The sequence below is a fragment of the Augochlora pura genome, chromosome 2 (genome assembly GCF_028453695.1).
Source record: "Augochlora pura isolate Apur16 chromosome 2, APUR_v2.2.1, whole genome shotgun sequence".
Lineage (NCBI taxonomy): Eukaryota > Metazoa > Arthropoda > Insecta > Hymenoptera > Halictidae > Augochlora > Augochlora pura.
Window position 1 is genome coordinate 19,412,222 of NC_135773.1, and position 22,264 is coordinate 19,434,485.

Sequence of the window (22,264 nt, forward strand, 5' to 3'; positions counted from 1 at the left end):
AAACTTTACAGAAAATCAGACAAACTTTACATGTATTCGTAATTTTCTTAACACAGTACTTTATTTTGTTAAAGTAAAAAGTAAATAATACCATTTCTGCATTATTATATTGGAAATTAAATGACTTAGAGCGAAATAGTTATTACCATTTCTGTTAATCTGATTTTTATGGAATAATTTCTGACATAGGAAGTTTACTTGAACATAAATATGCAATCTAGAAAAGAAGCGAGCTCTGGACATCCATAATAATTATTTCATTATAATTAACGCAAACATATATGTTAACCTAGCTTTATGAGTAAATCCCTTTCAGATAGTGCACCCAGTTGATGTGAGAAAGATTTTGATCAGTACAGTAAATTGAAAGCTTCCCTGTAACCATACACTTCTCTTCCATATTGTTCTCCTCTTCGTCAAGGAGGCTCACAGTGACGTCGATATGCTTGAAAAGATCGTTTGTTTAATGAACAAGTGTTCGAAGCGAGGTAAACGCTAACGCGAAACATACTTCCTTGAAGTCCAAAGTAACAGATTTCTTCGTTACCGCAAAAATTGCGGGAACGTCGACGAAGAAGTTGAAAGTTTTCGATTCTTTAAAAACATTCTTGAAACGAATAGAAGCTGGTGAGTCTTGGGTGATGATATAAGGTCCGGTGGGTTGCGGTAACGAGGAAGTACCGATCAAAGGGAACCTACCCGAGGAAGTAATAGGTTAACCGATATTTCAACTAATCTTTTTCGAAATGGCACACTAGCTTTCTTACACGAAGATTCCTTCGGTGTTCGACGAAGCAATTAACGTAGCCGACACATTTTCGATACAGCATGGCTCGTAAGCGACTTCTATCGTCCCTCTAGATAGTTCTGCCACTTCGATCTGTTTTGGACTTGTAAAACAATCGTTGTCGATCTGTAAAGCCGACAGAGTCGTGCGCCGTTTAATCGTGGAAGATAACAGAAGTTTCCTTCTCAGTAGGGACATAATTTCGTGTTCGACGTACTTGAATCGTAAATGTGGCATTGCGGAGGGTGTCATTCAGCAACGTAAGCGGAAATGTGCAAGCAGATCCGAGTATTGCATTCACGCGGGTCACTTTTTCCGGAAGCACTGGCAGGGCTTTCAATCTTAATTCGTACGGAAAATGACCGAGTTCTTTGCAGTAAATGTCGAGCTTAACGATCGTCTCTTCACTTTGCAACATCGGATGATATTGCACGGTCACGTGGTCCTGTCATTTCATACGATCGTCGCTTAAATCCGCAATGTTACGTAATACGTGGACTATCGGTTAATTTGTTATTCGATAAAATCGTTGCTTTTTAAAAATCTATAACTCGCAGTAGAGAATTTATTTTAGTACGTTTCTCAATGTCAAGGGCAATTTTAATGACCAAAGTATTCTACTAAGACAAACAATTTCATCGTGCTTTTGGATATTGGAGCTCCTTTTTTGCTGCACTATATTTTTCTTATAAATTTTTTAAGGTATTGTTCAATTTAGATAACAAATTTTCTTGTGGTACACCACAATCATTAAAAAAAACTATTCAATGAGCTTTTAGTGGCTACAACCTTGCTAGTATCCCGAAATCTAATTTCTATAGCCAATTTCTTTTGCACAAATAAAAATCTAACAATTCTAACAGCAATTTTTCAACATTAATATCCACGCTGATATTAATTCAAACTGAATGTTGAATTTGCATGTCTGCGTCCTTTTATGGTACATGTAACTTACTTTTGACAATGGCGGAATGACTTTCGGTGTCCCTAGGATCACGATAGAAGGATCCGAGCACTCTGCCGTGTAAGTGATCGAGCAGCTTTCCAGGGGATTTTCCACTATTAAATCGTGACACACTCGGTTCCGTACCGAGGTCGACAATTTGATAGATTCAAGCACGTCCGGTTCGGTCACGTTGTACTCGATTTCGTAAAACTGGTACTCCTTCTCCTTGTTGGTGAACGTTACCTGTGCACATCGAACGGAAACGAAACAAAAGCCTGCAACACCTGGAAGATGTGTTTTGTCGAAACCGAACTAAAATGAATACATACCTTGAAACCAAAGTTGAATTCCTCGTAAGAGTGGAAAACTGCGCGATAATCGCGATGACTGTTCGGTGATACGTCGATCCGTTCGTTCCCGGAAAAACTAAAGACGGGAACTCGCTGCGACAAGACGACACAAGTTACCGATAATGGAAAACAAGATAAAAAAGTTCGTATAATGTTGTCTTAAAATCTCACCGTTATTTGGGAGGAGCTGGTAATCAGCGGCTCAATGCTACAATAAAATCGCTGCTGCTTGTTGAGCCAGTTATGAACAAGCAACAATTCGGTGTACTTCGTTTTGGCAGGAAACTGTCGATGGATTTTAGCAAGGGCCGACGGTGGTACGCTGAGACCTTGAAGAGAGTATATCATGGGTGTCCCTTCGTCTGGAATTTTGATTAATAGTGTACCCTGCAAGAGAAATAAAATTGAAGTAATTCATCATATCGAATGATGATTAAATTTTCTAGACTTTGTTCATGTTATCTTAGCAACTTAAATAGCATCGCTCATTTACGTGACTATCATTGGATAACCGATTCTTTGTAGAATTCGTGTATCGTACTAATTAACAACGCTTGAGGCGCTATTGAGCCGTTTATTGACGAGTAAACATGTTAAATATTGGTTTCTAGTAAATTACCGTGTGCTGAGTATTCTCGGTGTTCATCACTAAAGGAGCATAAGTGACCATGCAAGAACCTAATTCTCCCGCTGGGACGTGAAAAGATTCTCCAATGGAGAAGTAATTTCCGGTCACTTCGGGTGTTAATTTCCAAGGAAAGTTTGTATCGTTAGAAACGTTCACGGCTAGTGTCTGTTTCTCACGTACCACTGACACGAAGGAAACAATCTCTCTTGGTGTTGGCAGTTTGCAGCAGCCTCCGATGACTTTTATTTTCAAAGGTTCGTATTTCTCGATTTCCACGGTCGCCTGAAGTGAAAATAACTTGTGAAAACTTGTAAAACAAAATTGTTTCGACTATCTTCATCTTCCTAAATACGAATCAATAAATCTCCCTTGATTAACATTAATTAATTGAAGCTGGATGATAGTCGCAGAAGATGTGGACACTGTAATTGAAAGATTGCTCGAAATATTTGTCCGCAGGAACGGGAAACCGGGTCGTCCACTCACCACACCCTCAATTAAACTCCTCTGCCGAGAGGGTTGGAACTTGATAATGAAGTTGACATCCATTCCGGGGGAGCAGTAACCAGACATGGGACTGATCGTATAATCTTCCGGTAATTTCGATGTGTTCCATTTGAATCTAAACGAATTATTATGCGTCAATATCATTTCAGTTGCCACGTCATATTTTTCGTACTACCGGACGATATCAACAGTCTTCAACTTTTACAAACCTTGCGCCGATGTCACCAGTATTCACTAGAACGATCTTGGATTGCTTAGTGCAACCTTGGACAATCGTTCCGAATGAGAAAAAAGTGCCATTTAATTGGAATTCCATCCCAACGCAGCATCCATGCATGATGAACAATGGCAAGATGGTAGAAGACATCTGAATGCTCACTTTCTTGGTGAACCTTTGCATTCTATGGGTAGGCCTGTATTTCACTATCACGTCGATCTTTTTGTTCGGTTGCAGAGTGATCGAAGCTGGCTGGATCTGTAAGAACTCCATCATTCTCGACTCCTTGGTCTGGAGGTCCGGATCATCTGTCCAGGAGCGCTTCGTTTCTACCACGGATGCCTTATCCAATTCCGGTCTGTGGTGATCGAGCTGGTTGATTGGGCATAATTTCTCGCGATCTCGATAATCCTCGTATGCGGACAAATTTTCCGTTAGGTCGATCTTAACGTCCACCGCTGCCAAACCTTCGTTCACCACCGGGATCCTTCTCACCGACGTCTTGCCAATCGAAACGCTGCCTAGGTCGATTGACTTGTCCCGGGGATTCACCAGTCGAATCTGTAAGGAATGCAATAAATATTTATCATATTTTTCGATTCTTAGTTTCTTCCTCTTTATCGTTGGAGGAAGCAGATGTTCTCTGGTATCTAAGAAGCTATCTTTCTGATTCTTTGCATCTCTGTTTCCCAATGCAGAGTGCCTTGGTCAGGTGTGGATCCGTTGCTTCGAATTTTTACATAACCAGCACAATAGGCTAATCAATATTTGCTTCATATCTGCTGATTTTGACGAAACTTTGATAATAAGCGATTTTAAATACATGTATTATATTTTTAGCTAATCGTTGCTCGCATCGAAAGCAATATTTGAAGATGGGAGTAAAAAATATATTTCGCTATTTCGGAATCATTGGAGCTAGAAGATCATTGTGAACATAATTGTACTGCTTTCATATGGAATCCAATCGTGCAAAATTATTATAAAGGAAAGAAGAGACTAGTAGGTTCGTGTTTTGCACAAAAGTCTGCAGTATAATTGTTATGATTGAACATTTCCCGCATTCTTTACACAGAGATGTTCAACACCTTGTCATATGAGCAGCCGTGTCCCTTTTTTAGGCCCTAAAGAAACTCCCTATCAATAACCATATGTTATGTCGAGATTGAATGAAATAGAATGAGCATATAACGACAATGCGTGCGGCTGAGAGAGGAAGGGTGGTATGGAAACGTAAATCAGGCTTCGAAATTAATCAGCACGCAACATGAGGATCGCGAAGGATACGCCTACCGAATCCCGTCACGCGTCTCACTCCCCGCGGTCGCCTCTTTTGGCTTCAAACGTATCAAGCGCGTGTGCTCGTTCCTTTATACATGTATATGCATGTGTAGCATTTAACCGATAACTGGGAACGAGACGCGTGATGGTAGTCAGGAGGTGTAGCTCTCGCGATCCTCATGTTGCGTGCTGGTTAATTCCGAGTCTTGACGTAAACACTTTACTCTCTCGTTTCTCATGTCCCTACTCTGCTGAGACGCTTGCCCGTAACTTTGTTCTTAGCCCGTGGATTTGTCCTTGCCTTCCGAGGAGGCTCTTAATTTCCAATGTCGACATTCACTTGACAATCAATTGATTAAAAATTTTTCTCCACCATGGTCTTACTCAAATTAAAACTATCGTTTGCGTATCTCCGTAAATGTCAACCAAGAGCTGCTATAGTTAGATTTATTATCTCATGCTCTTTTGCTTTCGTCCACGCGGGACACTTCGGCAGCTTTCACTTCGATTCTCGCTCAGCATTTTTCAAACAGCCGAATTGTTTAAGTTTTCTCCGGCGCAAAGTTTCCGGAAAGTAGCCGTTTCGAGTTTCGTCGCCGTTCCCACCGAAGTTTTAACAACTCGATCGTCGGAAGTCCGTGATGAATACTTGCCCTGTAAGGTATTCCCTCGCCAGTAATAACTATTCTCTTCTCGTTCGCCGAGTTGATTTTGAAGATTAAGCACTCGCGGTACTTGGTCTCTTTCAGCGGACGGAAAGTGACTGGTAGAATGATCGTTGACCGAGCAGCCACTGCTTCGGAAATCGGATTTAAGTTGACGGAGAGATGCGGACGATCCTCGAAATTACACTCCAGTCTGTGTAAAATATACTTTCAATTAACCACGACGAAATTATCTTTGGTTTGAAATAATAGAACCGTTCGATAAATTCTTTTCGTTTGTTGACACATGAAGTAGCGAAAATTATCCGTCAAAGTTTCTTAGAAGATTTAAGCGCAGTGGAAATTAGAGAACGAAATTTTCTTTGTCAACTAAAAGATTACTCGTAAAAAAATAATTTATTCTTAATTTATACGTTTCCTTGCATGTCGAAAGTCTGAACATAACGTAAGTGCATAAAGTTCCGTAGTCTGGTAATAACAGATTATTAGGGCAGAGATTTATAGTTACATATCTGTTTGTGATAATTAGATTAAGGTTCTTTGTACATTTTGGAAGAAACTGTGCAGTTGAGCAGTAAAATATTATAAATATTCGAAGAAACTAGGAATATTTGTTCATGAAATAATGTTAAGAAACGAAATAAATTGTTCCTTGTAATTGACAAAGTAAATATTTATTTTACTGAAAGATCCGTAGTCTAATGATAATAGCAATCGTGTCGGAAAAAAGAGGCAAGGCATCTCACATAATACTCGAATTTTCATTATTTGTCACACGAAGTTCCACGCGATGAGATAAGTCATTCGTGGTTGGCACGTAGCACGGTCCAAAATCATAACGATCGAAGCTGAATTGGACAGCAATCTTCTTCGAAGTGGCTCTTAACAGGAATCGATAGGTCGGTCCGTTGCTGATCTGTCGGTGCATAAGTTTCAGTTGTACAATATAATATACATTGTAATTGTATTATAGACTACAATGCAATATAATATGAGATATTATATAGAATTACATAGAAAAAGTAGGGAATGATACTGAAACACGCAGAGCGGAACGGAGAGGAAAGAATACTTAAACAGAAATTGATTTAGTTAGGGAGGTATGGAGATGCTGAGGGATGGGAAAGGAGATGAAGTGGTGCGTAAGGAATTAGCGAAGAGAGATAAGGACATACAGATGCAAGTACAGGATGAGAGAATAAGAAGGTCAAGAAATAATAACAGGTATAAATTTATTAGATGCTTTAGGAGACCAGAATATTTAATTAAGAAAGGAAGGAATGGGAATCAGAGATTGACAGCGAGAGTGAGAATTTAGAGGAATACAATAGGTTTTGGATGAAGGATGAACAGAGGACATGTAAGTTGTGTCGAAAGGACTACGGGATACTGAAGCATTTGGTGGAGGAGTGTGAGGGTGTGGAGAGAAGCAAGTGTAGTTTAGAGCAAGTGGTAGATGGTAGAAAATGTGATAAAGTAGCGGATTGAGTAAGGGATGTGGAGAGAAAAAGAGAGAGGAGAGAGAATGAATGCGGGAACAGTTAGAAGTAAAGGATGAGTGTTAAAGTATGGAAGGATAAATGTATCGGGTTATTTTTGTAAGCCAAGGGTGGCCGAAGAGCTGAAATTAATAAACATATATATAGAATTATGTATATAGAATTATATAGAATCTGTATATGTATATAGGGTGTATCAAAATTATTGTAACTTCGGGAAATGAAGGGTTCTTGAGGCTATTCCGAGTAACCTTTTTCTTCGCGGAAATGCAATCCGCGGCTTTGTTAACGAGTTATTAATAAAAAAAACAGTAGCGTATGAAAGATAAGCGCGCGAGAATTCAACCTGCTGCTATATGCGCGAGCCAATGGGCTGAAGCCTACCTCATTCTGGGGAGTGACAGAAGGAGAGGATTGCGCTTCGATTTTGAGCCGCGTTCGAAGTAACGAACAAGGATTTTATAAATTTTTTATTAATTTAAAAAATCTCATAAAAATATTATTAATAAATAACTCACTCATTCATTATTGTTAATCTCGTGTACAGAGATTAAGAATAACTAAATCCGCCGAAGTCCATAAATGATATCATAATTTAAATAATTTGGTGTCCGAATGGCCTCAAGAACCCCTCATTTCCCGGAGTTACAATAATTTTGTTACACCCTGTCTATAATATAAATATAATGTAAAAATAATGTAAAATATATACATATATAATATAATTATAAGAGGCAGTTTCATACTTTCAGGGTAACGTGATGATCTTTAATGACAATCCGTTGGAATGATGTCAGCGTTAAGTCACAAACCAATTGAGTTTCTTTGGTCATGTGGCCTTGTATTTGAGGCATCGTGAGGTTGTAGGCGTTCCTACTGCAGATCACCGGTGTCATGCCGAGATCCCAGGTATAATGAAATGTCATTTTGCTGCAATTACCGATGTTGAACTTGACGATGATTGGCACGTTGATCACCAACTGCGGACGAAGCCGTCAAATCACATTGTTAAAAAGATTATCCCTCGGTTGGAAGAACTTGGGTCTAATTTGATTCCTCGTTATGAGCATTGTATTGGAATTGTAATTATTTAGATGCCACTTTAAATTATCTATTATTCCATAGAAATTTTTGAGAGCCTTTGAGTAGCCGCCTGGAAAGAATCCCGGTGTAATTGGCTATAATTGGCTTTTTTCATATGCATTTTAACGCATTCCGTGCCACGTGTACCACCGATGGTACATGCTAGCATGTTTATTTAATGAGCTAAAAAATAGTTTATAAACAAATCTAGAATTAAAGAATTAATTTCCACCACAAGGATGGATCGTAATGAATTTGTTTTATTATTATATACGATTATTAATAATTACAGATAATATAGCAAGTTTTAGTGAAATAACAAATGACTAGAGTGAAGGGTCAAGTAAAAATAGCTCGGCGAACATTTAAGAGAATCAGAAGGTGTAGCTCTCGCGATTTGGATATTATGTGGTCGATAATTCCGTGTCCTTGTCTAGAACCATAGCTACGGAAACAATTGATACAATAGATTGGTACAAAGATCCTACGACTGTGGCAATATGTCCCATCAAGACGTCAGGTAGAAACGTGTAAGTTAGGGTTAGGCAACGTTTTTGTTCGTTACTTCTCGTTAATTTTCAATAATACTTTGTTTAGATGATAAATCAAATTCTCGTAACGTTCGAAGGACAACCTGTTTCTATCTTAATTAGTGTTAAAAGGACACAATTTCATTGTGCACAAGGGTCGCTACATTTCGGTGAAACCGAGAAAGGTTGAAAGCGAAATGGTCGCAAATGGAAGGAGTAAATGATCTCCCGGATTCCTACGGCAGACCGTATGAAACGAAGACGGGTGAACGAGACCGCTTCCAGGCGATCACAGCTGTCTTTGAATTTGAAAAGATCGCCTACGAACCTTGCCCAGGTCGATGACATTTTCTGTGTTCTCGCATGCTCGTACAATTTCGCCGGTCGCAACCGAATAGGAAACCGAGGAAACGATCTCGTGAACGGTGGCGGTCACGAAAACTGTGAGAGGACTTTTCATCAGCTTTACGGCGCACTGAATGGAAAAGTGGAATTCACCGACCCGGGTCGGATGGTACTCGACCCTGTGGACGAATTAAAAGATTTCACCCGGTCCCATTCTATCTGCGATCTCGCGTGTAAAGTCGGCGAATTCGAGCCATGGATTTATTAATGGCTCGGGGAACGCTGACGGTAAGACTCGGTATATATCGATCACCATAATAATTGCTCGGTCTTCGGTGCTAGAACCCCATCCATCGGAGTTACCGTCAACTTCTGAAACTTTCCTTCGGAGTACAAAGACCTCTTCAGGATTCGGAACGAGATGTCGAAGGACTCGTCGTTTAGGATTCGGATTGGCTCTTGCACGTTGTGTTCTGAAAATTAACAGAACCGAGACATGTTTATGTAATAATTAGATTAATTTTGAGCAGTTATGATAGCAATTTATAAAGTACGCAAGAATATGTCTTTCTAACGCGTTTCGACTCACGCATATTGCATAATTTATTGTGAATTCCTGGCGACAGATCTTCAGGAATGCCTGCGTGTTTTCAAAAAAACGCTGTGGAGCGAATACTATTTTTCGAAGCTGGATTATGAGAAATAAAAGCTTCGCGGAAATTGGTACAAAGCGAGTCGGAATTTATAGCACCCTTTCGGCCCACCCTCTATACGAATTTTTTTGTTATTAAGCTATGTGGAAGATAAGAGTAGAAAGTTAACTTAATTTAACGGAAAATGCAAGTATTGAAAAATCAGATTTTTGTGTTACGCTTCCGCTGGCGGTATTTTATTTCCGGATTTCAAAATCGCTAATATATTCGTTTCCAGAAAAACTTCTTAAAAATCATATTTTCTGCAAACAGTTGCCGAGGGTACGATATTTCGTGAGAAAGCTTAAGGTATCGAGGTTTCTGGACAAACGTAATTTCTCGGAGCGCGATGTACACGAAATGCGCGCTGTATAACATAAGATGAAAGGGAAGATGACGAATGAAAGTTTAGCGGTGGAATGCCCGAGACTTGCCCAGAATTGTTGGCTTCAGTTTCACGTGGACCGTGAGGCAATACACTGAAGGTTCGGTGACGATACCGACGACGAGGAAGAGACACTGCAGATTGTATTTCTCGATGGAGAAGAGCCAGAAGGATTCGAATACGCCGACGTCGTCTGCCAAGAACGTGAAAGACAGGTCGGTTTGTTTCCCGCGTTCCGCGATGCCCTCGGACACGGAGCAATGAAAGTTCGGCACCTCGTCGACCATGCGGTACGTTTGGTCCGTCCAGGTGAAACGATAGTCGTCCGTCGTTGGATTGACCAGGTGAAAATTCCTGAAATCGTCGGAACCGTGTGATATCATATCATATGATAACCGATATTTTTATAATTAATTGCAGCGATTGATGCCATGTCCTGCGCTACTCTGCATCGAAAAGATATTCTCGCGAGGCACACAGACGAAGCTAGGTTCCATCCATTCATAATCTACTTTATTGTCACATACTTTTATCGCTAATAACATTGTGTATACAATTTTTAGACTGTGGATCATCATATAAAACGTACATTTTAAATATATCGTTCTGTCAGCCAACGTTTATGTCGAAGGTAATTTCTGCAGTTAGGGGTAAGGAACATATTGAGTGTTTTCTTAACCCCTTGCCGTATTATTTTCTTCATAGTTATAAGGTTGAGCACTTTTTCTAATAATTTCTTAGAAGGAAAAGGAAAAATACTTATTGCGTTTGCCTACGTTTACTTAAAAGGATAAATACCGATGACAAGAAGACAGAATTTTATTCCAGCGGCAAAAAAAACGGAATAACATTTATACTTAAGAAAATATTAATAGACATCTCTATGACGAGCCAGACATCTCGTCAAAATACGGCAATGGGTTAATGTAGAATCCAACTGTGTGAAATTATTAAAGGAAAAAAATATATTAGGTTCCCGTTTCTTACAATCGAGGCGAAAGATTCTTGTTTTGTATAAAATCATCATTGCACTTTTCTCGCATCCTCTGTGATATAATTAATGCATAATGAGTTGACACGTTCCCACCAGTATCAAAATTACGTTTCCAATAATTAGGCTGCTAGTCTTTATGCAGAACAGAATTTTCTGAAACTCGTTGCAAAAGAGCAGGAACTGTCTTTAATAATTCAGCCATTGTTTGGATTAGACCCATTCATCGCTGTCACGAATGCAAAGAATCACAGTCTAAACAACTAATTAACACTCGTTTCGTTCTCATTTCTAGCAACGTACAGTGCACGAATCGCTGGACACGCCGACCCGGGAAGCGCGAAACACAATATTTTTTCTACGCGGACAGAAACGAGAAGCGGCAACCGAATCGCCGCTAAAAAAATTCTACAAGCTCCGGTTGCCCATTCTAATGAATTCCCGACGTTTCCGCAACGAATGCAAATGAGGCCGTAGAAATTTGTTGCGAACTTCGTTAAAACCGTGGGCGTTGCAGTTCCGCGTGCCACACTTACTTGACGCGAGCCTCGCCGACACCGACCACTTTAAATTCGATTACTCTGATATTCTGCCACAAAGTGGGATCTTCTGCCCCGTATTGCAGCGGGCCGGGCAGCTTCGGGTCCCGTCTGCCACTGGTTACGTAGTCGCTTTCCTCCACGTCGAAATGACAATACGGCAATAAACTTCTCCCCACGATCGGGATCGTCAACATCGGCAGATCCGGGTCGAGATTCTCTATCCTGGCGAAAGTATCAAACGCCGGACGCTGAGCCACCGTTTGTTTAAATACGTGAGGACAGGAAATGGTTTCGGCCAATTAGGAAGTTAGGGAAGTCACAGGGAAGTGCGCGAGTCTTCGAACTTTATGAATTTTTACTGATTTAATCGTAAAAGTTGTACGGATGACATTTATATAGAACGGTTCTAGAGACTGCAAATACGGCACATCTTTGTATAAAGTTATGAATATTTAAATATGTTTGAAGGCAAAGTGTAATTATACCAAGCAATAGATCGAGCGTTATTCTTTCGAAATCCGTCGAATATGGATAGAAAATAGGTTTGGGTTTTGATTAAGAAGATAAAGAATTTATTTAAAGTATATATTAAAGTAGTTAGTTATTTTTGACCTATATTCTACTTTTTATCAAAATATTAGCAAATATTTACCAAACAATTTGAGGAACATCCGAGAAATTGACTCGTTAAACGTAATTCGCTCTCTTAAAACACTCTTTTAAACACGATAATAATATTCATAATATAATAAAAAAATACACCGTTGTATTTGTGAGAGTTTATAGAATTCTGCTACGTAAGAGTCATCCCCACAGCTTTCGCAGATACAGCAGAAGAAAATCTAAAATCCGAAAATTCGACATTCCCTTCGATATTAAGCTATCGAGGCAGAACAAATATTTATTCGCGATCGCTTACTTGCACGTAAGATAGGCTTTGTAATAAAACACGTCCATAGGAGAGAACTTGAGAGTGTACTCTGCGGAGTCTCCGGGCGGTATGGATCCTTCTTCGGGATGGATTGCGAAGGGCAGATCGTCGCCCTCTAACCAGCTGTCGGTGCTCCGTTCCGACAGACAAGCCGAGCTGCTGAAAAGGTCCGACGGCCTCTCGCTGGATACTTTTAGCTCGATGGTGTCTGGAACGCCGAAATCGATGATCGGGTACTTCCCCGAGGAGTCACGAACCCTTTCAGCGGGCTGCATAAACCTTACTGGACAGAGAGGCGGTGCATCGTCGCGAGACTAAATTCCCGTCGTCCCCTTTGCCATTTCCTTGACCGTTGGAGTCCCTGCTGCTAAAACGTTCACTTGTTGCAGAGAACATGCCACGGAACGACCTCGAATTCGTCACCGAGTAGGAATTATCCACTGTTTTTGGCCTGGCGATTACGTTTGGACCGTCTTCCATATACTTCCTCGGGTATTGCTCGTCCATGGTTATCTTCCACATGTACAAAGTGTTCACTGACCCCGGGTTTGACAGGACGAACTTGTACACTCTGGTCTACGATAGAATTGCGCTGAAGATGATCAAACGTTATTCGAACTTTGCGATGAGACAGTGGAGCCTTACTATGGTATGATCGATCCCTTTGCTTTATTTCCGGGTACGATTAATGTTATTTATATTTTTTATTCAAAAAATAAACAAAATGAAAAGATAAAAAAAATTTAATTCGTCTTATTCGATAAAGACAAAGTTACAGCCAAAGGTACTGCAATTCTGATAGAATGTGATAAGTCTGTGATAGGATGCTGGACCTGGAACATCAGCGTATCCTTGAAGCAGATGTTCTGGACCAGACAAGAATACTGGGAGAATGCGACTGTTGCGCTAAGAAGGAGTTCGATGCACTTGCTGGTGCCAGGTACGATGTCTACTTCAGGTTCTAGAACTGGGCGCACCATCTTCTTCGCTATGGCTTCGATGCTCTTTGGTTGCTCCAGGACGTCGGGATGCATTCTTTCCCAGTGCACTTCTGTCTGCCGGTCGTCCCAGGCTGCATCGGTGTCCAGGTTGGCACCAGCGATCTCGATTACGACGCATTCGATTCGAGTCTGTCAAGCAAACGATTTTCAATAGAGAACTGTGTTGAGTAGGTTTTAATGACCGTGCCAGTTGTTAATGGCTGTTTTAGTCATCGTTTAAATGTATTTATACAATATTTGTAACGTAATATTGGACTATACTAGTACGTTCAGAACAATGTGTAGAACAGGTAAACGTAGAACAATTTATAAAAAAAGGAATCGTGCACAAGGAGAAAGGTATATACGTAATCACGTACCTTCGAGTGATTAATAGGTTCTGGTGCCAGAAACGCGGCAATAATTTCTTTAGACGTCCGATACTTGATATGACCAATAGACGGCACGAATACGATATTCGGATGCGCGTTCCATTGGAATCGAAACCATTTATCACCGGATTTATTGATGATCTTGAACGTTCTTCGATACATCTTCCCAACGAAACAATGTTCATAATTGAGGAAGTAGGATAATGTCGTTACGGATGATGCACTCCCGCGTTCTGGAATTCATTTTCAATTAAACGAGGTTTATACTTAATAGGTGTTACTTAATAAATGATCTAACGAGCAGTGATATCGTACACATTGGTGTGCATTGACTCGTAAGAGAGATAAAATTCGTTTAGACTCTGTCAAGCTTTAATTATAAAGTTTGTTACAATAATGTAATTTATTCAAACAGAGTGGTCTCTTAAAGTGATGTGTAATATTGTAAAACTAGAAACCGGTCATTTTGATCGTGCTAGGCTTAGTGTTAATAAATGATCTACCAGATAGATTGGAGCTGCGTTTCGAAGTGAGCCTCCGCCCTCTAACAACCAAGCCGAGGGACTCCTTTTTGGGCGTAAGTTTCTCATCTTCGAATTCCAGACCCTCAAGAATGATCGGTTCGACGTACGCTTCCGCTTCCAGATTGATTACCACATTCTCGTAGGGATTGTCAACGATGAACAGGCGAATTTTTCCATCGTATTTCCCGATGTTGACCGGCAGAAATCGGACTTTGAAGCGGGCAACGTTGCCAGGCATCAGAAGGACCACAGTGCATTTGTCGTTCGGTTCTAATATACGAATTGAATTGTTGAACATTGAAAAGCGATCACACACAGAGGTCTCGCACAAGTTTACCGTCACAGTTATCGCCCCAGATTTGTAGGAAATGCTGCGTGTCAATGTTCGCCTCGAAGGTGAACAGTCCTAGATTTTCATCTATCTCGACGATCACTTTGGCTTTCACGAATCCCACGTTTTCGAGAGCGAAATGCTTATACTTGCTTTCGTTGACCAATGTACGGCCAAAGTTTAATGCGGCTTGCTCGCGTTCTCCGTGGGACGGCTCTATGATCGTCACTTGTGGCACACAGGATTCCCCTACCAAATTGATTACTATCTTCTCCTCTGCCAGATGCGGAGGCAGGAGCGCCGATATTTCCAATGATCCTCGGAAAGTCTACGAATTTGTAGCAATAGTTTCAGAACTCCAAGAGATAAAAGATTCACCTCTCGACTGATGTTTTAGCACTTGGCTTTCATTATAAGATCTTTGCGTTAGGTGCAATAAGGAGGTCACCATTACCCTCGGAGGTGCAGGTTCAAAAGTATAGGGTGTTCTACGAACTCTGTCGATTTGAATATTTTATCCTCGATTTCCACAGATTAACGTATTCTTAGCGTAAAAGTACTAAAGTGCATTTGTCCGAAAACTTACCGTTTCTAAGATATTCGAACAATATGATGTGCAAGGGGCACAACCGTTCAAGGACAAGAACGTTGCATCGTAGCAGATGACCGACATTTTGAACTCGTATAGTTTTATGATGAAGTATAATGTCTCAGAGACAGTAATTTTTAGGACAATTGGAACATAATATAATACTTTTGTACTCAGAATACACTAATCTATCGTAGTCAATAAAAAAAATACGATATGACATTTAATATACAGTTGACCTCTACATATATCTCTTCTGTGCATTCGTTTGCACATTATTAAACCCTATAATATATTTAAGTGATCAGAATTCGTGGCCCACACTGTATATAAAATAATCTATCTAACAAAGCTAGTTTTAGCAGTACAAACTAGTAAATAATCGAGTTTAAAATATCAGAAAATATTTCGACATTTCTCGTTCTTACCAACGCGATTCCTACTTTCACCGCAGCTCTAATATATAACTGTTAATTATTTTGGTTAGTCTCAATGATTGTCACGTGACCGGCGTGCAAAAATTTGCTTGCAGAGATTTTCAAGTTAGAGTTCGTAATAGTCGATAGGTTGAAGGATAATTTCGCCGAACCTCTATCCTGACTGGCGTGAAAGACACGGTGAACGTTTTGTAGCTCGATGGTGGAATTCGTTCAATCATCGGCTCCACAGAAAAAGTGTCGGGTTCGGCTATCTTCGGTGTTAAGGAATCCTGCTTGTAAAACAACTGCACGTCCGCTGGAACTATGTTTCGATTGTATAGATTGAAGCAGGTCGTGTGGGTGGTCGATACGCTGACGTATCGGAAGTAAAGACACTTTCCCTGTCGCGCGAATACCGTATGCGGTCCAATCTACGGTACATCAAATTTGAGACTGAAGAGAATCTAGGCTGAACTGTAACTTTAAAGGGCATAGCCGATTAAGATGGTCAAAACTGCCCTTAGAGGTTTTTCAGCGAGTCATATACCGTACGATGGCTGACCAATAAAAACTCATCTGTGCATAATTTTAACCCTGTAACTTGTTCGTGAGGGTAGTTACAGGGTAAATTAGATTTCGCGGTTTTCCGGCATTTTTACCCCTTTAGCGGTTTTCTAAGATTTTGAAAAAAATGTGGCTTATTTTGGACTTATGTTATAAAATTTTTTCAGATTTTTCAGTTGCAAGCTGTGATTATCAAAAATGAGAAACCAAAAAATAATCGGAAAATTGAAGATTTCTCGAAATCTAACATATTAGCTATTTTTATATTAATTCCCTGATAAGGTACTATCACGGCTCGTGTACTCAATTTTTCTCAGATTTTTTGCTCCCCTGCAACATTGTCAAAAAAAAAAAAATGAAAACCGAATGTGTCGATGTTTTTTGCTGTCAGAAAGAAGCTACCACTTGTCTAGTTTACTGCAACTGTTATTCGGACGCTTATTGTATATTGATTTTTGAATGTTAGTCAGCCAGGAAAATCAAAAGTACCTCTTTAGGACAGTCGAACTCCTGAATCCGATCTACTACGTGATTCTCTTGGAACATCGAGTCAAGGTCTTCGAAATCGATGCACGGCACAGATGATTGGACGGAGAGCGAAATGATTTTTCCATCGCTATCTTCGGGCACGCAGTCCTGCACTTGGATCACGATCTGTTCGTCCTGGCAACCTACGAATTCTGGCTGACAGGTGACGACGATAGTGTCAGTTTGATTCACGTCAATATCACCTTCCGTTTTGTGTATCGTCATTGGTCCCACTACCAACTTAGTCGTCTCCGGTTGCTCGCTTTTCAACAAAATAAATACACCTTAATGTCACTCTTACGTTAGCTTTTGAGAAAGACAGTTCAATATTTCATATACAACATTTAAATAATTCATTTCAATGTTCAATATTTTTCCATCTATTTCGACAGCTAAATGCCTCGAACGGTATCTCTTCAAAGACAATTATTTACCGAATCTCGTTCGCTTTGATTTTCACGGACTTTTTGCTTCTTTTCGACGCAGCGGTTCTCGCGGTCAGGGTTTTCTTTTTCCGCGGAGCTTCTTTTGTTATCTGACTTTGGTAAAGCATAGATAAATGCCGCTGTGGCAGCTGTATGGTATAGTGCAATGGAAACCTTCCCGTGTTTTCTATGTTGAGGTACATGGTTTTCTGGGTGCATATTGCCATCGTTCCAAAATCGATCGCTGGATACGGATCGACACGAAATCTGCATAGAAATTCGCAGAGTGAATTGATTGTATTTATCATCGTACAACGATTCCATTTTGATCCAGAAGGATCTTGGTTTTTAATTTTAATCGGTGCTCTACATTTTTACGATCGTCAATAATATTCGTCTTATGAGAAATGAATCAATATTGTACCTAGTGTAGTAAGCATCGAGGGAGACAGTCAGAGGAATTTCAGCGACTATAACAGTGTCCCTATTACTGTCGACCAAATGGCATTTTAATATCGGGGCATCCCGGAGACTCAGTTCACTCTTTGGCACAATGACGATCTAATAGAACCAGTAACCCGTTGCATCAAACGCAATCTTTAATGAACTTAATATTTCGAAAATACGAACTTCTACTACTCGTTCGACGTTGGGTGGAATAATACCGGATACAGGTTGGACCTCAAGGCTTTTCGTCAAGTTCACAGGCAAGTTCAGTTTCGACAGCTTTTCATTGTCTTCGAGCGTGATACTGTATCATTCATACTTTAGCATTGTCACTGTTATAACTGTAAGAAGAATATAGCTTAAAACTTCTTACACGAACTGCACTTCATATTCTCCACGATTCTTCATGCTGATCAAGCCACTCGCAGGTACATTGACTTTTGTTCTCGCCAGTTGTAACGGATTCGCGCGATCGATGTCAACGGCGACGTCGTAGGTCTGGCCAGTTAAACGGATCACGTCCGTAAAAACTGGATCATGATCATCGTACAAGAATACTTTCAACATCACTGTCTGCGCCTTGATCACACCTACCTATAAAGTATGCCGTTAAAGCAGCTTATTTCATTTTCGCGTTACTCGAAGACTTTACGGTAGTCCCATGGTAGCAGAACTGGATTTTTTGCTCGTCCCAGGGTTTAATATCCCCTCCATCAAGTGAGAACGTGATCTGAGGATCGAGGGGTTCAACGGACTCTAAGCACCAGCGCAGTTTCATTCCATTCTTGTTTCGGATCGTCAGATCCTCGAATCTTCTACGGTAGAGCAGCGTGCTGTCAAAAGATATTTGCTTCCTGTCTAACTCTATATTCAGCTTCGTGCCTTCGCTGCAAAACTGGAGTGTAGAAAATCGCGTCAAATCAACGTATTTTTAGTCGAACTATTGATCGGAATAGTTTCTTAGAACGGCAGTTACTTGCAGAACTTCCACTTTTGGATTATTCTTTATGCATATGTACAGGCTGGCAGTATTGGTACCTAGTCTCGCGCCAATGGCTGACAAAGTTAGGATTCCTTCGTTTCCTGGCTACGATAGGATTATAAGAGTTTTATAAAGATATCTCGGTTTCAGATATAAGATTACTCCTGGTTGAAATAGTTTTTAATTCAAGAGCTATGTTATTTCGGTAACGTTATAGGTACTTTTACAGTAACCATGAATTTGTAAGTTGAAACGGAAACGTTCGTCAACGTATATCCATTTTTTTTTCTGATATTGTCTGATCGAACGAAAAGGAAACTTGTTTTCGGAACCAAGAGTCGAATATAACATATTTGATTTTAAGTAGAACTCGAGTAAAAAATATTATAGTATGCGAAAATAGTATTTTGAGTGAATTCTGTATAGGACGATCGATCGACCGATTTCTTTCTGCCAGGAGTACTTGAACGGTAATTAAGGAGAAATATCGCAACACACGTCGATAAGCAGAGTCTCCGGCTGGATCGCGAAGCACTCGTTGTTGTTTTTCGCGAGGGCGAGGCTCACCTCCGCCTCCACTCTCGAGATGTTGCGGAACTTGAGCTCGGCATCGTGACTGTACGGCCTGTTCGCAGATAAGAAGCAAATGTAGCTCGCGGAGTTCTCGAAGTTAACTACGAGAAGCACTTAGGCTAACTTCTCGCTACGGATTTCGATGCGAAGTTTCGTATCGAGGCGTTTCCGATTTGTAATCGGTGCAAGCGAACCTTTTGTCTGTCGGCAGAACCGGCATCGATCCGAAATCGTAAACGCCGCGGTCTGGGAAGTATGCAGGAAGGTTCAGGATGTCACCGGTGTCTTCCACCTATGGCGCATTAATATTTATTAAAAGGAGCACCATTATCATCCCTTACGGTATGGTTTCTTCCACAGAAATTTCACAATACCAAAGACATTTAATCAATGAAATTAGTATTGCATAAAATATACATACATATGAAAGCTTCGCCATTAGTCTAACTCGTTGCTATAGCGAGTGACGGAAGTTTACAGAATTTTTCATTTGAAATCGATGCTTCCAATTTTCGTCTGAATTATTTATTGTGAAAATAGAGAGAAAATATTTAAAGCGAAACGTTCTGTACATGAAATCTGTAGACTGTGAATCCTTATACAAATTCCTCTTTTCTCTGATCAGTTTGTTTTATATAGATCTCTTTCTCAGTGGCATAAATTTTAAGCAAACTCTGATAATTAATAAATCTAATAGAACATGTAAATATCGTAAATATGTTAATATGTATACATTTGCAATCTATATATAAATATAGCTTAATTTGAAGTTTCTTTGAAATTTCGATGAAGTTACTTATGATACGTAACGAGGCATTGACATTGTAGGAGTCTGCTTTTGTATATGGGTAGTAGACTGCAGATCTTGTATATTTGCAAAACTGGATATATAAAGTACACAGCAAGGAAAATTGAAAAAGAATGTTAGAATATCCTTGTAATAATTTTAATTTATGAACGAGATACGTAACAGTAGAAACTTAAAAAGTATTGCAGAATATTCTTGCGATAATTTCAATTTATTAAACCTGTTGATTCGAGAAATTAATTTTTCTTCAACTTCTGCGAAACATTTGTTTAGAAAATGTTGAGTTTGTATAAAGATCCGCAGTTCGAACCTACTTTTGTACCGTTGCCACTTTACTTTGTCATAAATCGCTTCTGGGCTCGTGTCAAGCGTCGGTATATCCGCGACACCGGAGACCTTCAGTTCATAAGTGACGTTGGATCCGCCGGGTATAGTGATCGCGTATACTTCGTCATAGTTGCCGATTTCCGTCGGTTGGAAACGGATCCTGAACCTCTGTATTTCGTTCGGTTGGAGGATCCATCGGGGCTTCAAAGGCTCCTCCAGGACGCTCTCAGCGACGGAGACGATCGCGTCTTTGCTCTCGGTGGTCGACGGAACCAAGGATCGATCATCCACTTTGCTCACCGATCGTCGTTCCTCCAGTTGACGGCGCTTTTTCGATCTTCGAGTGCCACTGAACGACTCGGTACGCGAAGCAACTTCCGGTACCGGGGCTGGCGTCAGTACTGGCGCCGGTGTCAGCGAGACCAGTTCGTAAACGTCTGCGAATGAACGGTTGATAAAATAAAAAACAGTGACAACAGATTTCACGAATATTGTTATATTATTCTGAGATACGTGATTACGTCGAATCTCTGTCCCTCTTAAAAGTCAAACAATTTTTATCTGGCGCGAAGTTCTGCCGTCTACTTACGAATACATTTGATCATAAAAGACCGCGCGAAATACCAAACAATGGAGACATTAGAAGAAAACTGAAAAATGTCCTTACAGTCTCATCAATTTATTAAGATAGTTAATAGAAGAAATATAGTTTCGTTTGATTCTTGCTTTTTTTTGCAATTGAAACAAAAAACTTCTATTTTGCAGGGAGACTCGCGGGACAATAATTATGTGAATAATGAAATACTATATACATATAATGTACATAATTAAATAAACACCTTCGAGAATTCGTCTGCTTCGTTCCTGAATTTTCCGGGATGTTAAAACAGAAAACATCTTCGGGGTGAGGTCAGGTTGAGGTACTGGCTCGGCTTCTACGAAACAAAACGGATCGTACTTTTATCGCGTAAATATTTCTCGAATACTTCGTAGAGAAAGATCGAAAGAAACGGTCGAATAATAGTTGCAAAGTGGACGCAATCGTTCATATCGTGGAAAGGTAGAATGAAATAGAATTGTACACAAGAGAAAGTTTCTTCTTCGTGCAAACAACGAACGTAATTTACGACTCTCGTTCGACGAAGCTATTTTTGAGTCGACATTTTCCAGATCTTTGCAACGCATGTTTATTAGAGTCTTTTCCGAAGGTCCTCAATAGCAAACAAAGACCGTCGTAAATTAAGGGATTATCTGAAGGGCACTTGGGCCGGCCGCGCATCGACTTTCGTGCACGTGGGTCCGACGGGGGTGGCCTGAAGAAAAGTCCCACGTTCGCACGGTAAAACGCATCCCCTCCGGTTACCTCGTCGCTCCGAAAACAAGCACGCCGAGGGCGTAAGGAGTAGACGGTGATACGGAAAAACGAACAGCACTGATTGGAAAATACCCAGCGCGCTGGTTAGCCACTCAGGGTTGTTTTGGAATTTTACCAGGGCAAGCGCGAAGTTATAGTTTTTAAGAAACAGACTTGGTTGCGACACGTCTAGAGATTAACGTCGCGAAAGAACGCTGTCCACGATTATCACGCCGAGTCCGATAGACAGTGAGAGTTCGGAGACTTTTGTATATATGTACATATATTTAGTAAAGACACATAACTTCACATCGTACACGATTATTCATCACCATCTACCCACAGGATAAAATCTTTGCGATAACAAACGCTTCTGCACTCACCTAGCGCAGATTTTGCTAAATCATTTTTAGCCATTTCTGCGACCACTGCATCGTACATCGAACCATGCCAAGGATCGCTGGCGTTCACGTACCACACGTGAAAGTTGTTCAGATTCTCCTAGAAATGGCGATTCAAGGCACGTTTTAAAAATATGCGAACACGTATTTAACGGAAGATATTTATGAAATCGTAAAACAAGCGAACTGTGAATCCGCGGCACTTACTGTTCCTTGCTCAGATGTTCGCTGAAAAAAAGTG

The 22,264-nt window shown here is 40.4% G+C and overlaps 1 protein-coding gene across 1 annotated transcript; it reads right to left on the minus strand.

Annotated features, from left to right (window-relative positions):
• Window positions 1-78: 78 nt before the first annotated feature.
• LOC144478281 (hydrocephalus-inducing protein) lies at window positions 79-22,063 on the minus strand. The gene is made up of 35 exons (XM_078196048.1): window positions 22,006-22,063; window positions 21,108-21,203; window positions 20,256-20,705; window positions 19,059-19,234; window positions 18,555-18,665; window positions 18,231-18,473; window positions 17,952-18,172; window positions 17,762-17,882; window positions 17,556-17,692; window positions 17,141-17,398; window positions 16,668-16,968; window positions 15,785-16,045; window positions 14,613-14,934; window positions 14,255-14,545; window positions 13,740-13,984; window positions 13,213-13,509; window positions 12,664-12,955; window positions 12,368-12,587; window positions 11,443-11,670; window positions 9,965-10,269; window positions 9,152-9,311; window positions 8,822-9,017; window positions 7,627-7,860; window positions 6,128-6,297; window positions 5,370-5,574; window positions 3,428-3,996; window positions 3,198-3,333; window positions 2,703-2,993; window positions 2,255-2,470; window positions 2,063-2,176; window positions 1,743-1,976; window positions 1,005-1,232; window positions 768-913; window positions 512-695; window positions 79-445 (listed from the first exon to the last, which is right to left on the minus strand). Exons 1-35 carry the CDS (start codon window positions 22,061-22,063, stop codon window positions 296-298), a joined length of 7,866 nt encoding a protein of 2,621 aa, XP_078052174.1. The 3' UTR covers window positions 79-295.
• Between the last annotated feature and the right edge of the window lie 201 nt (window positions 22,064-22,264).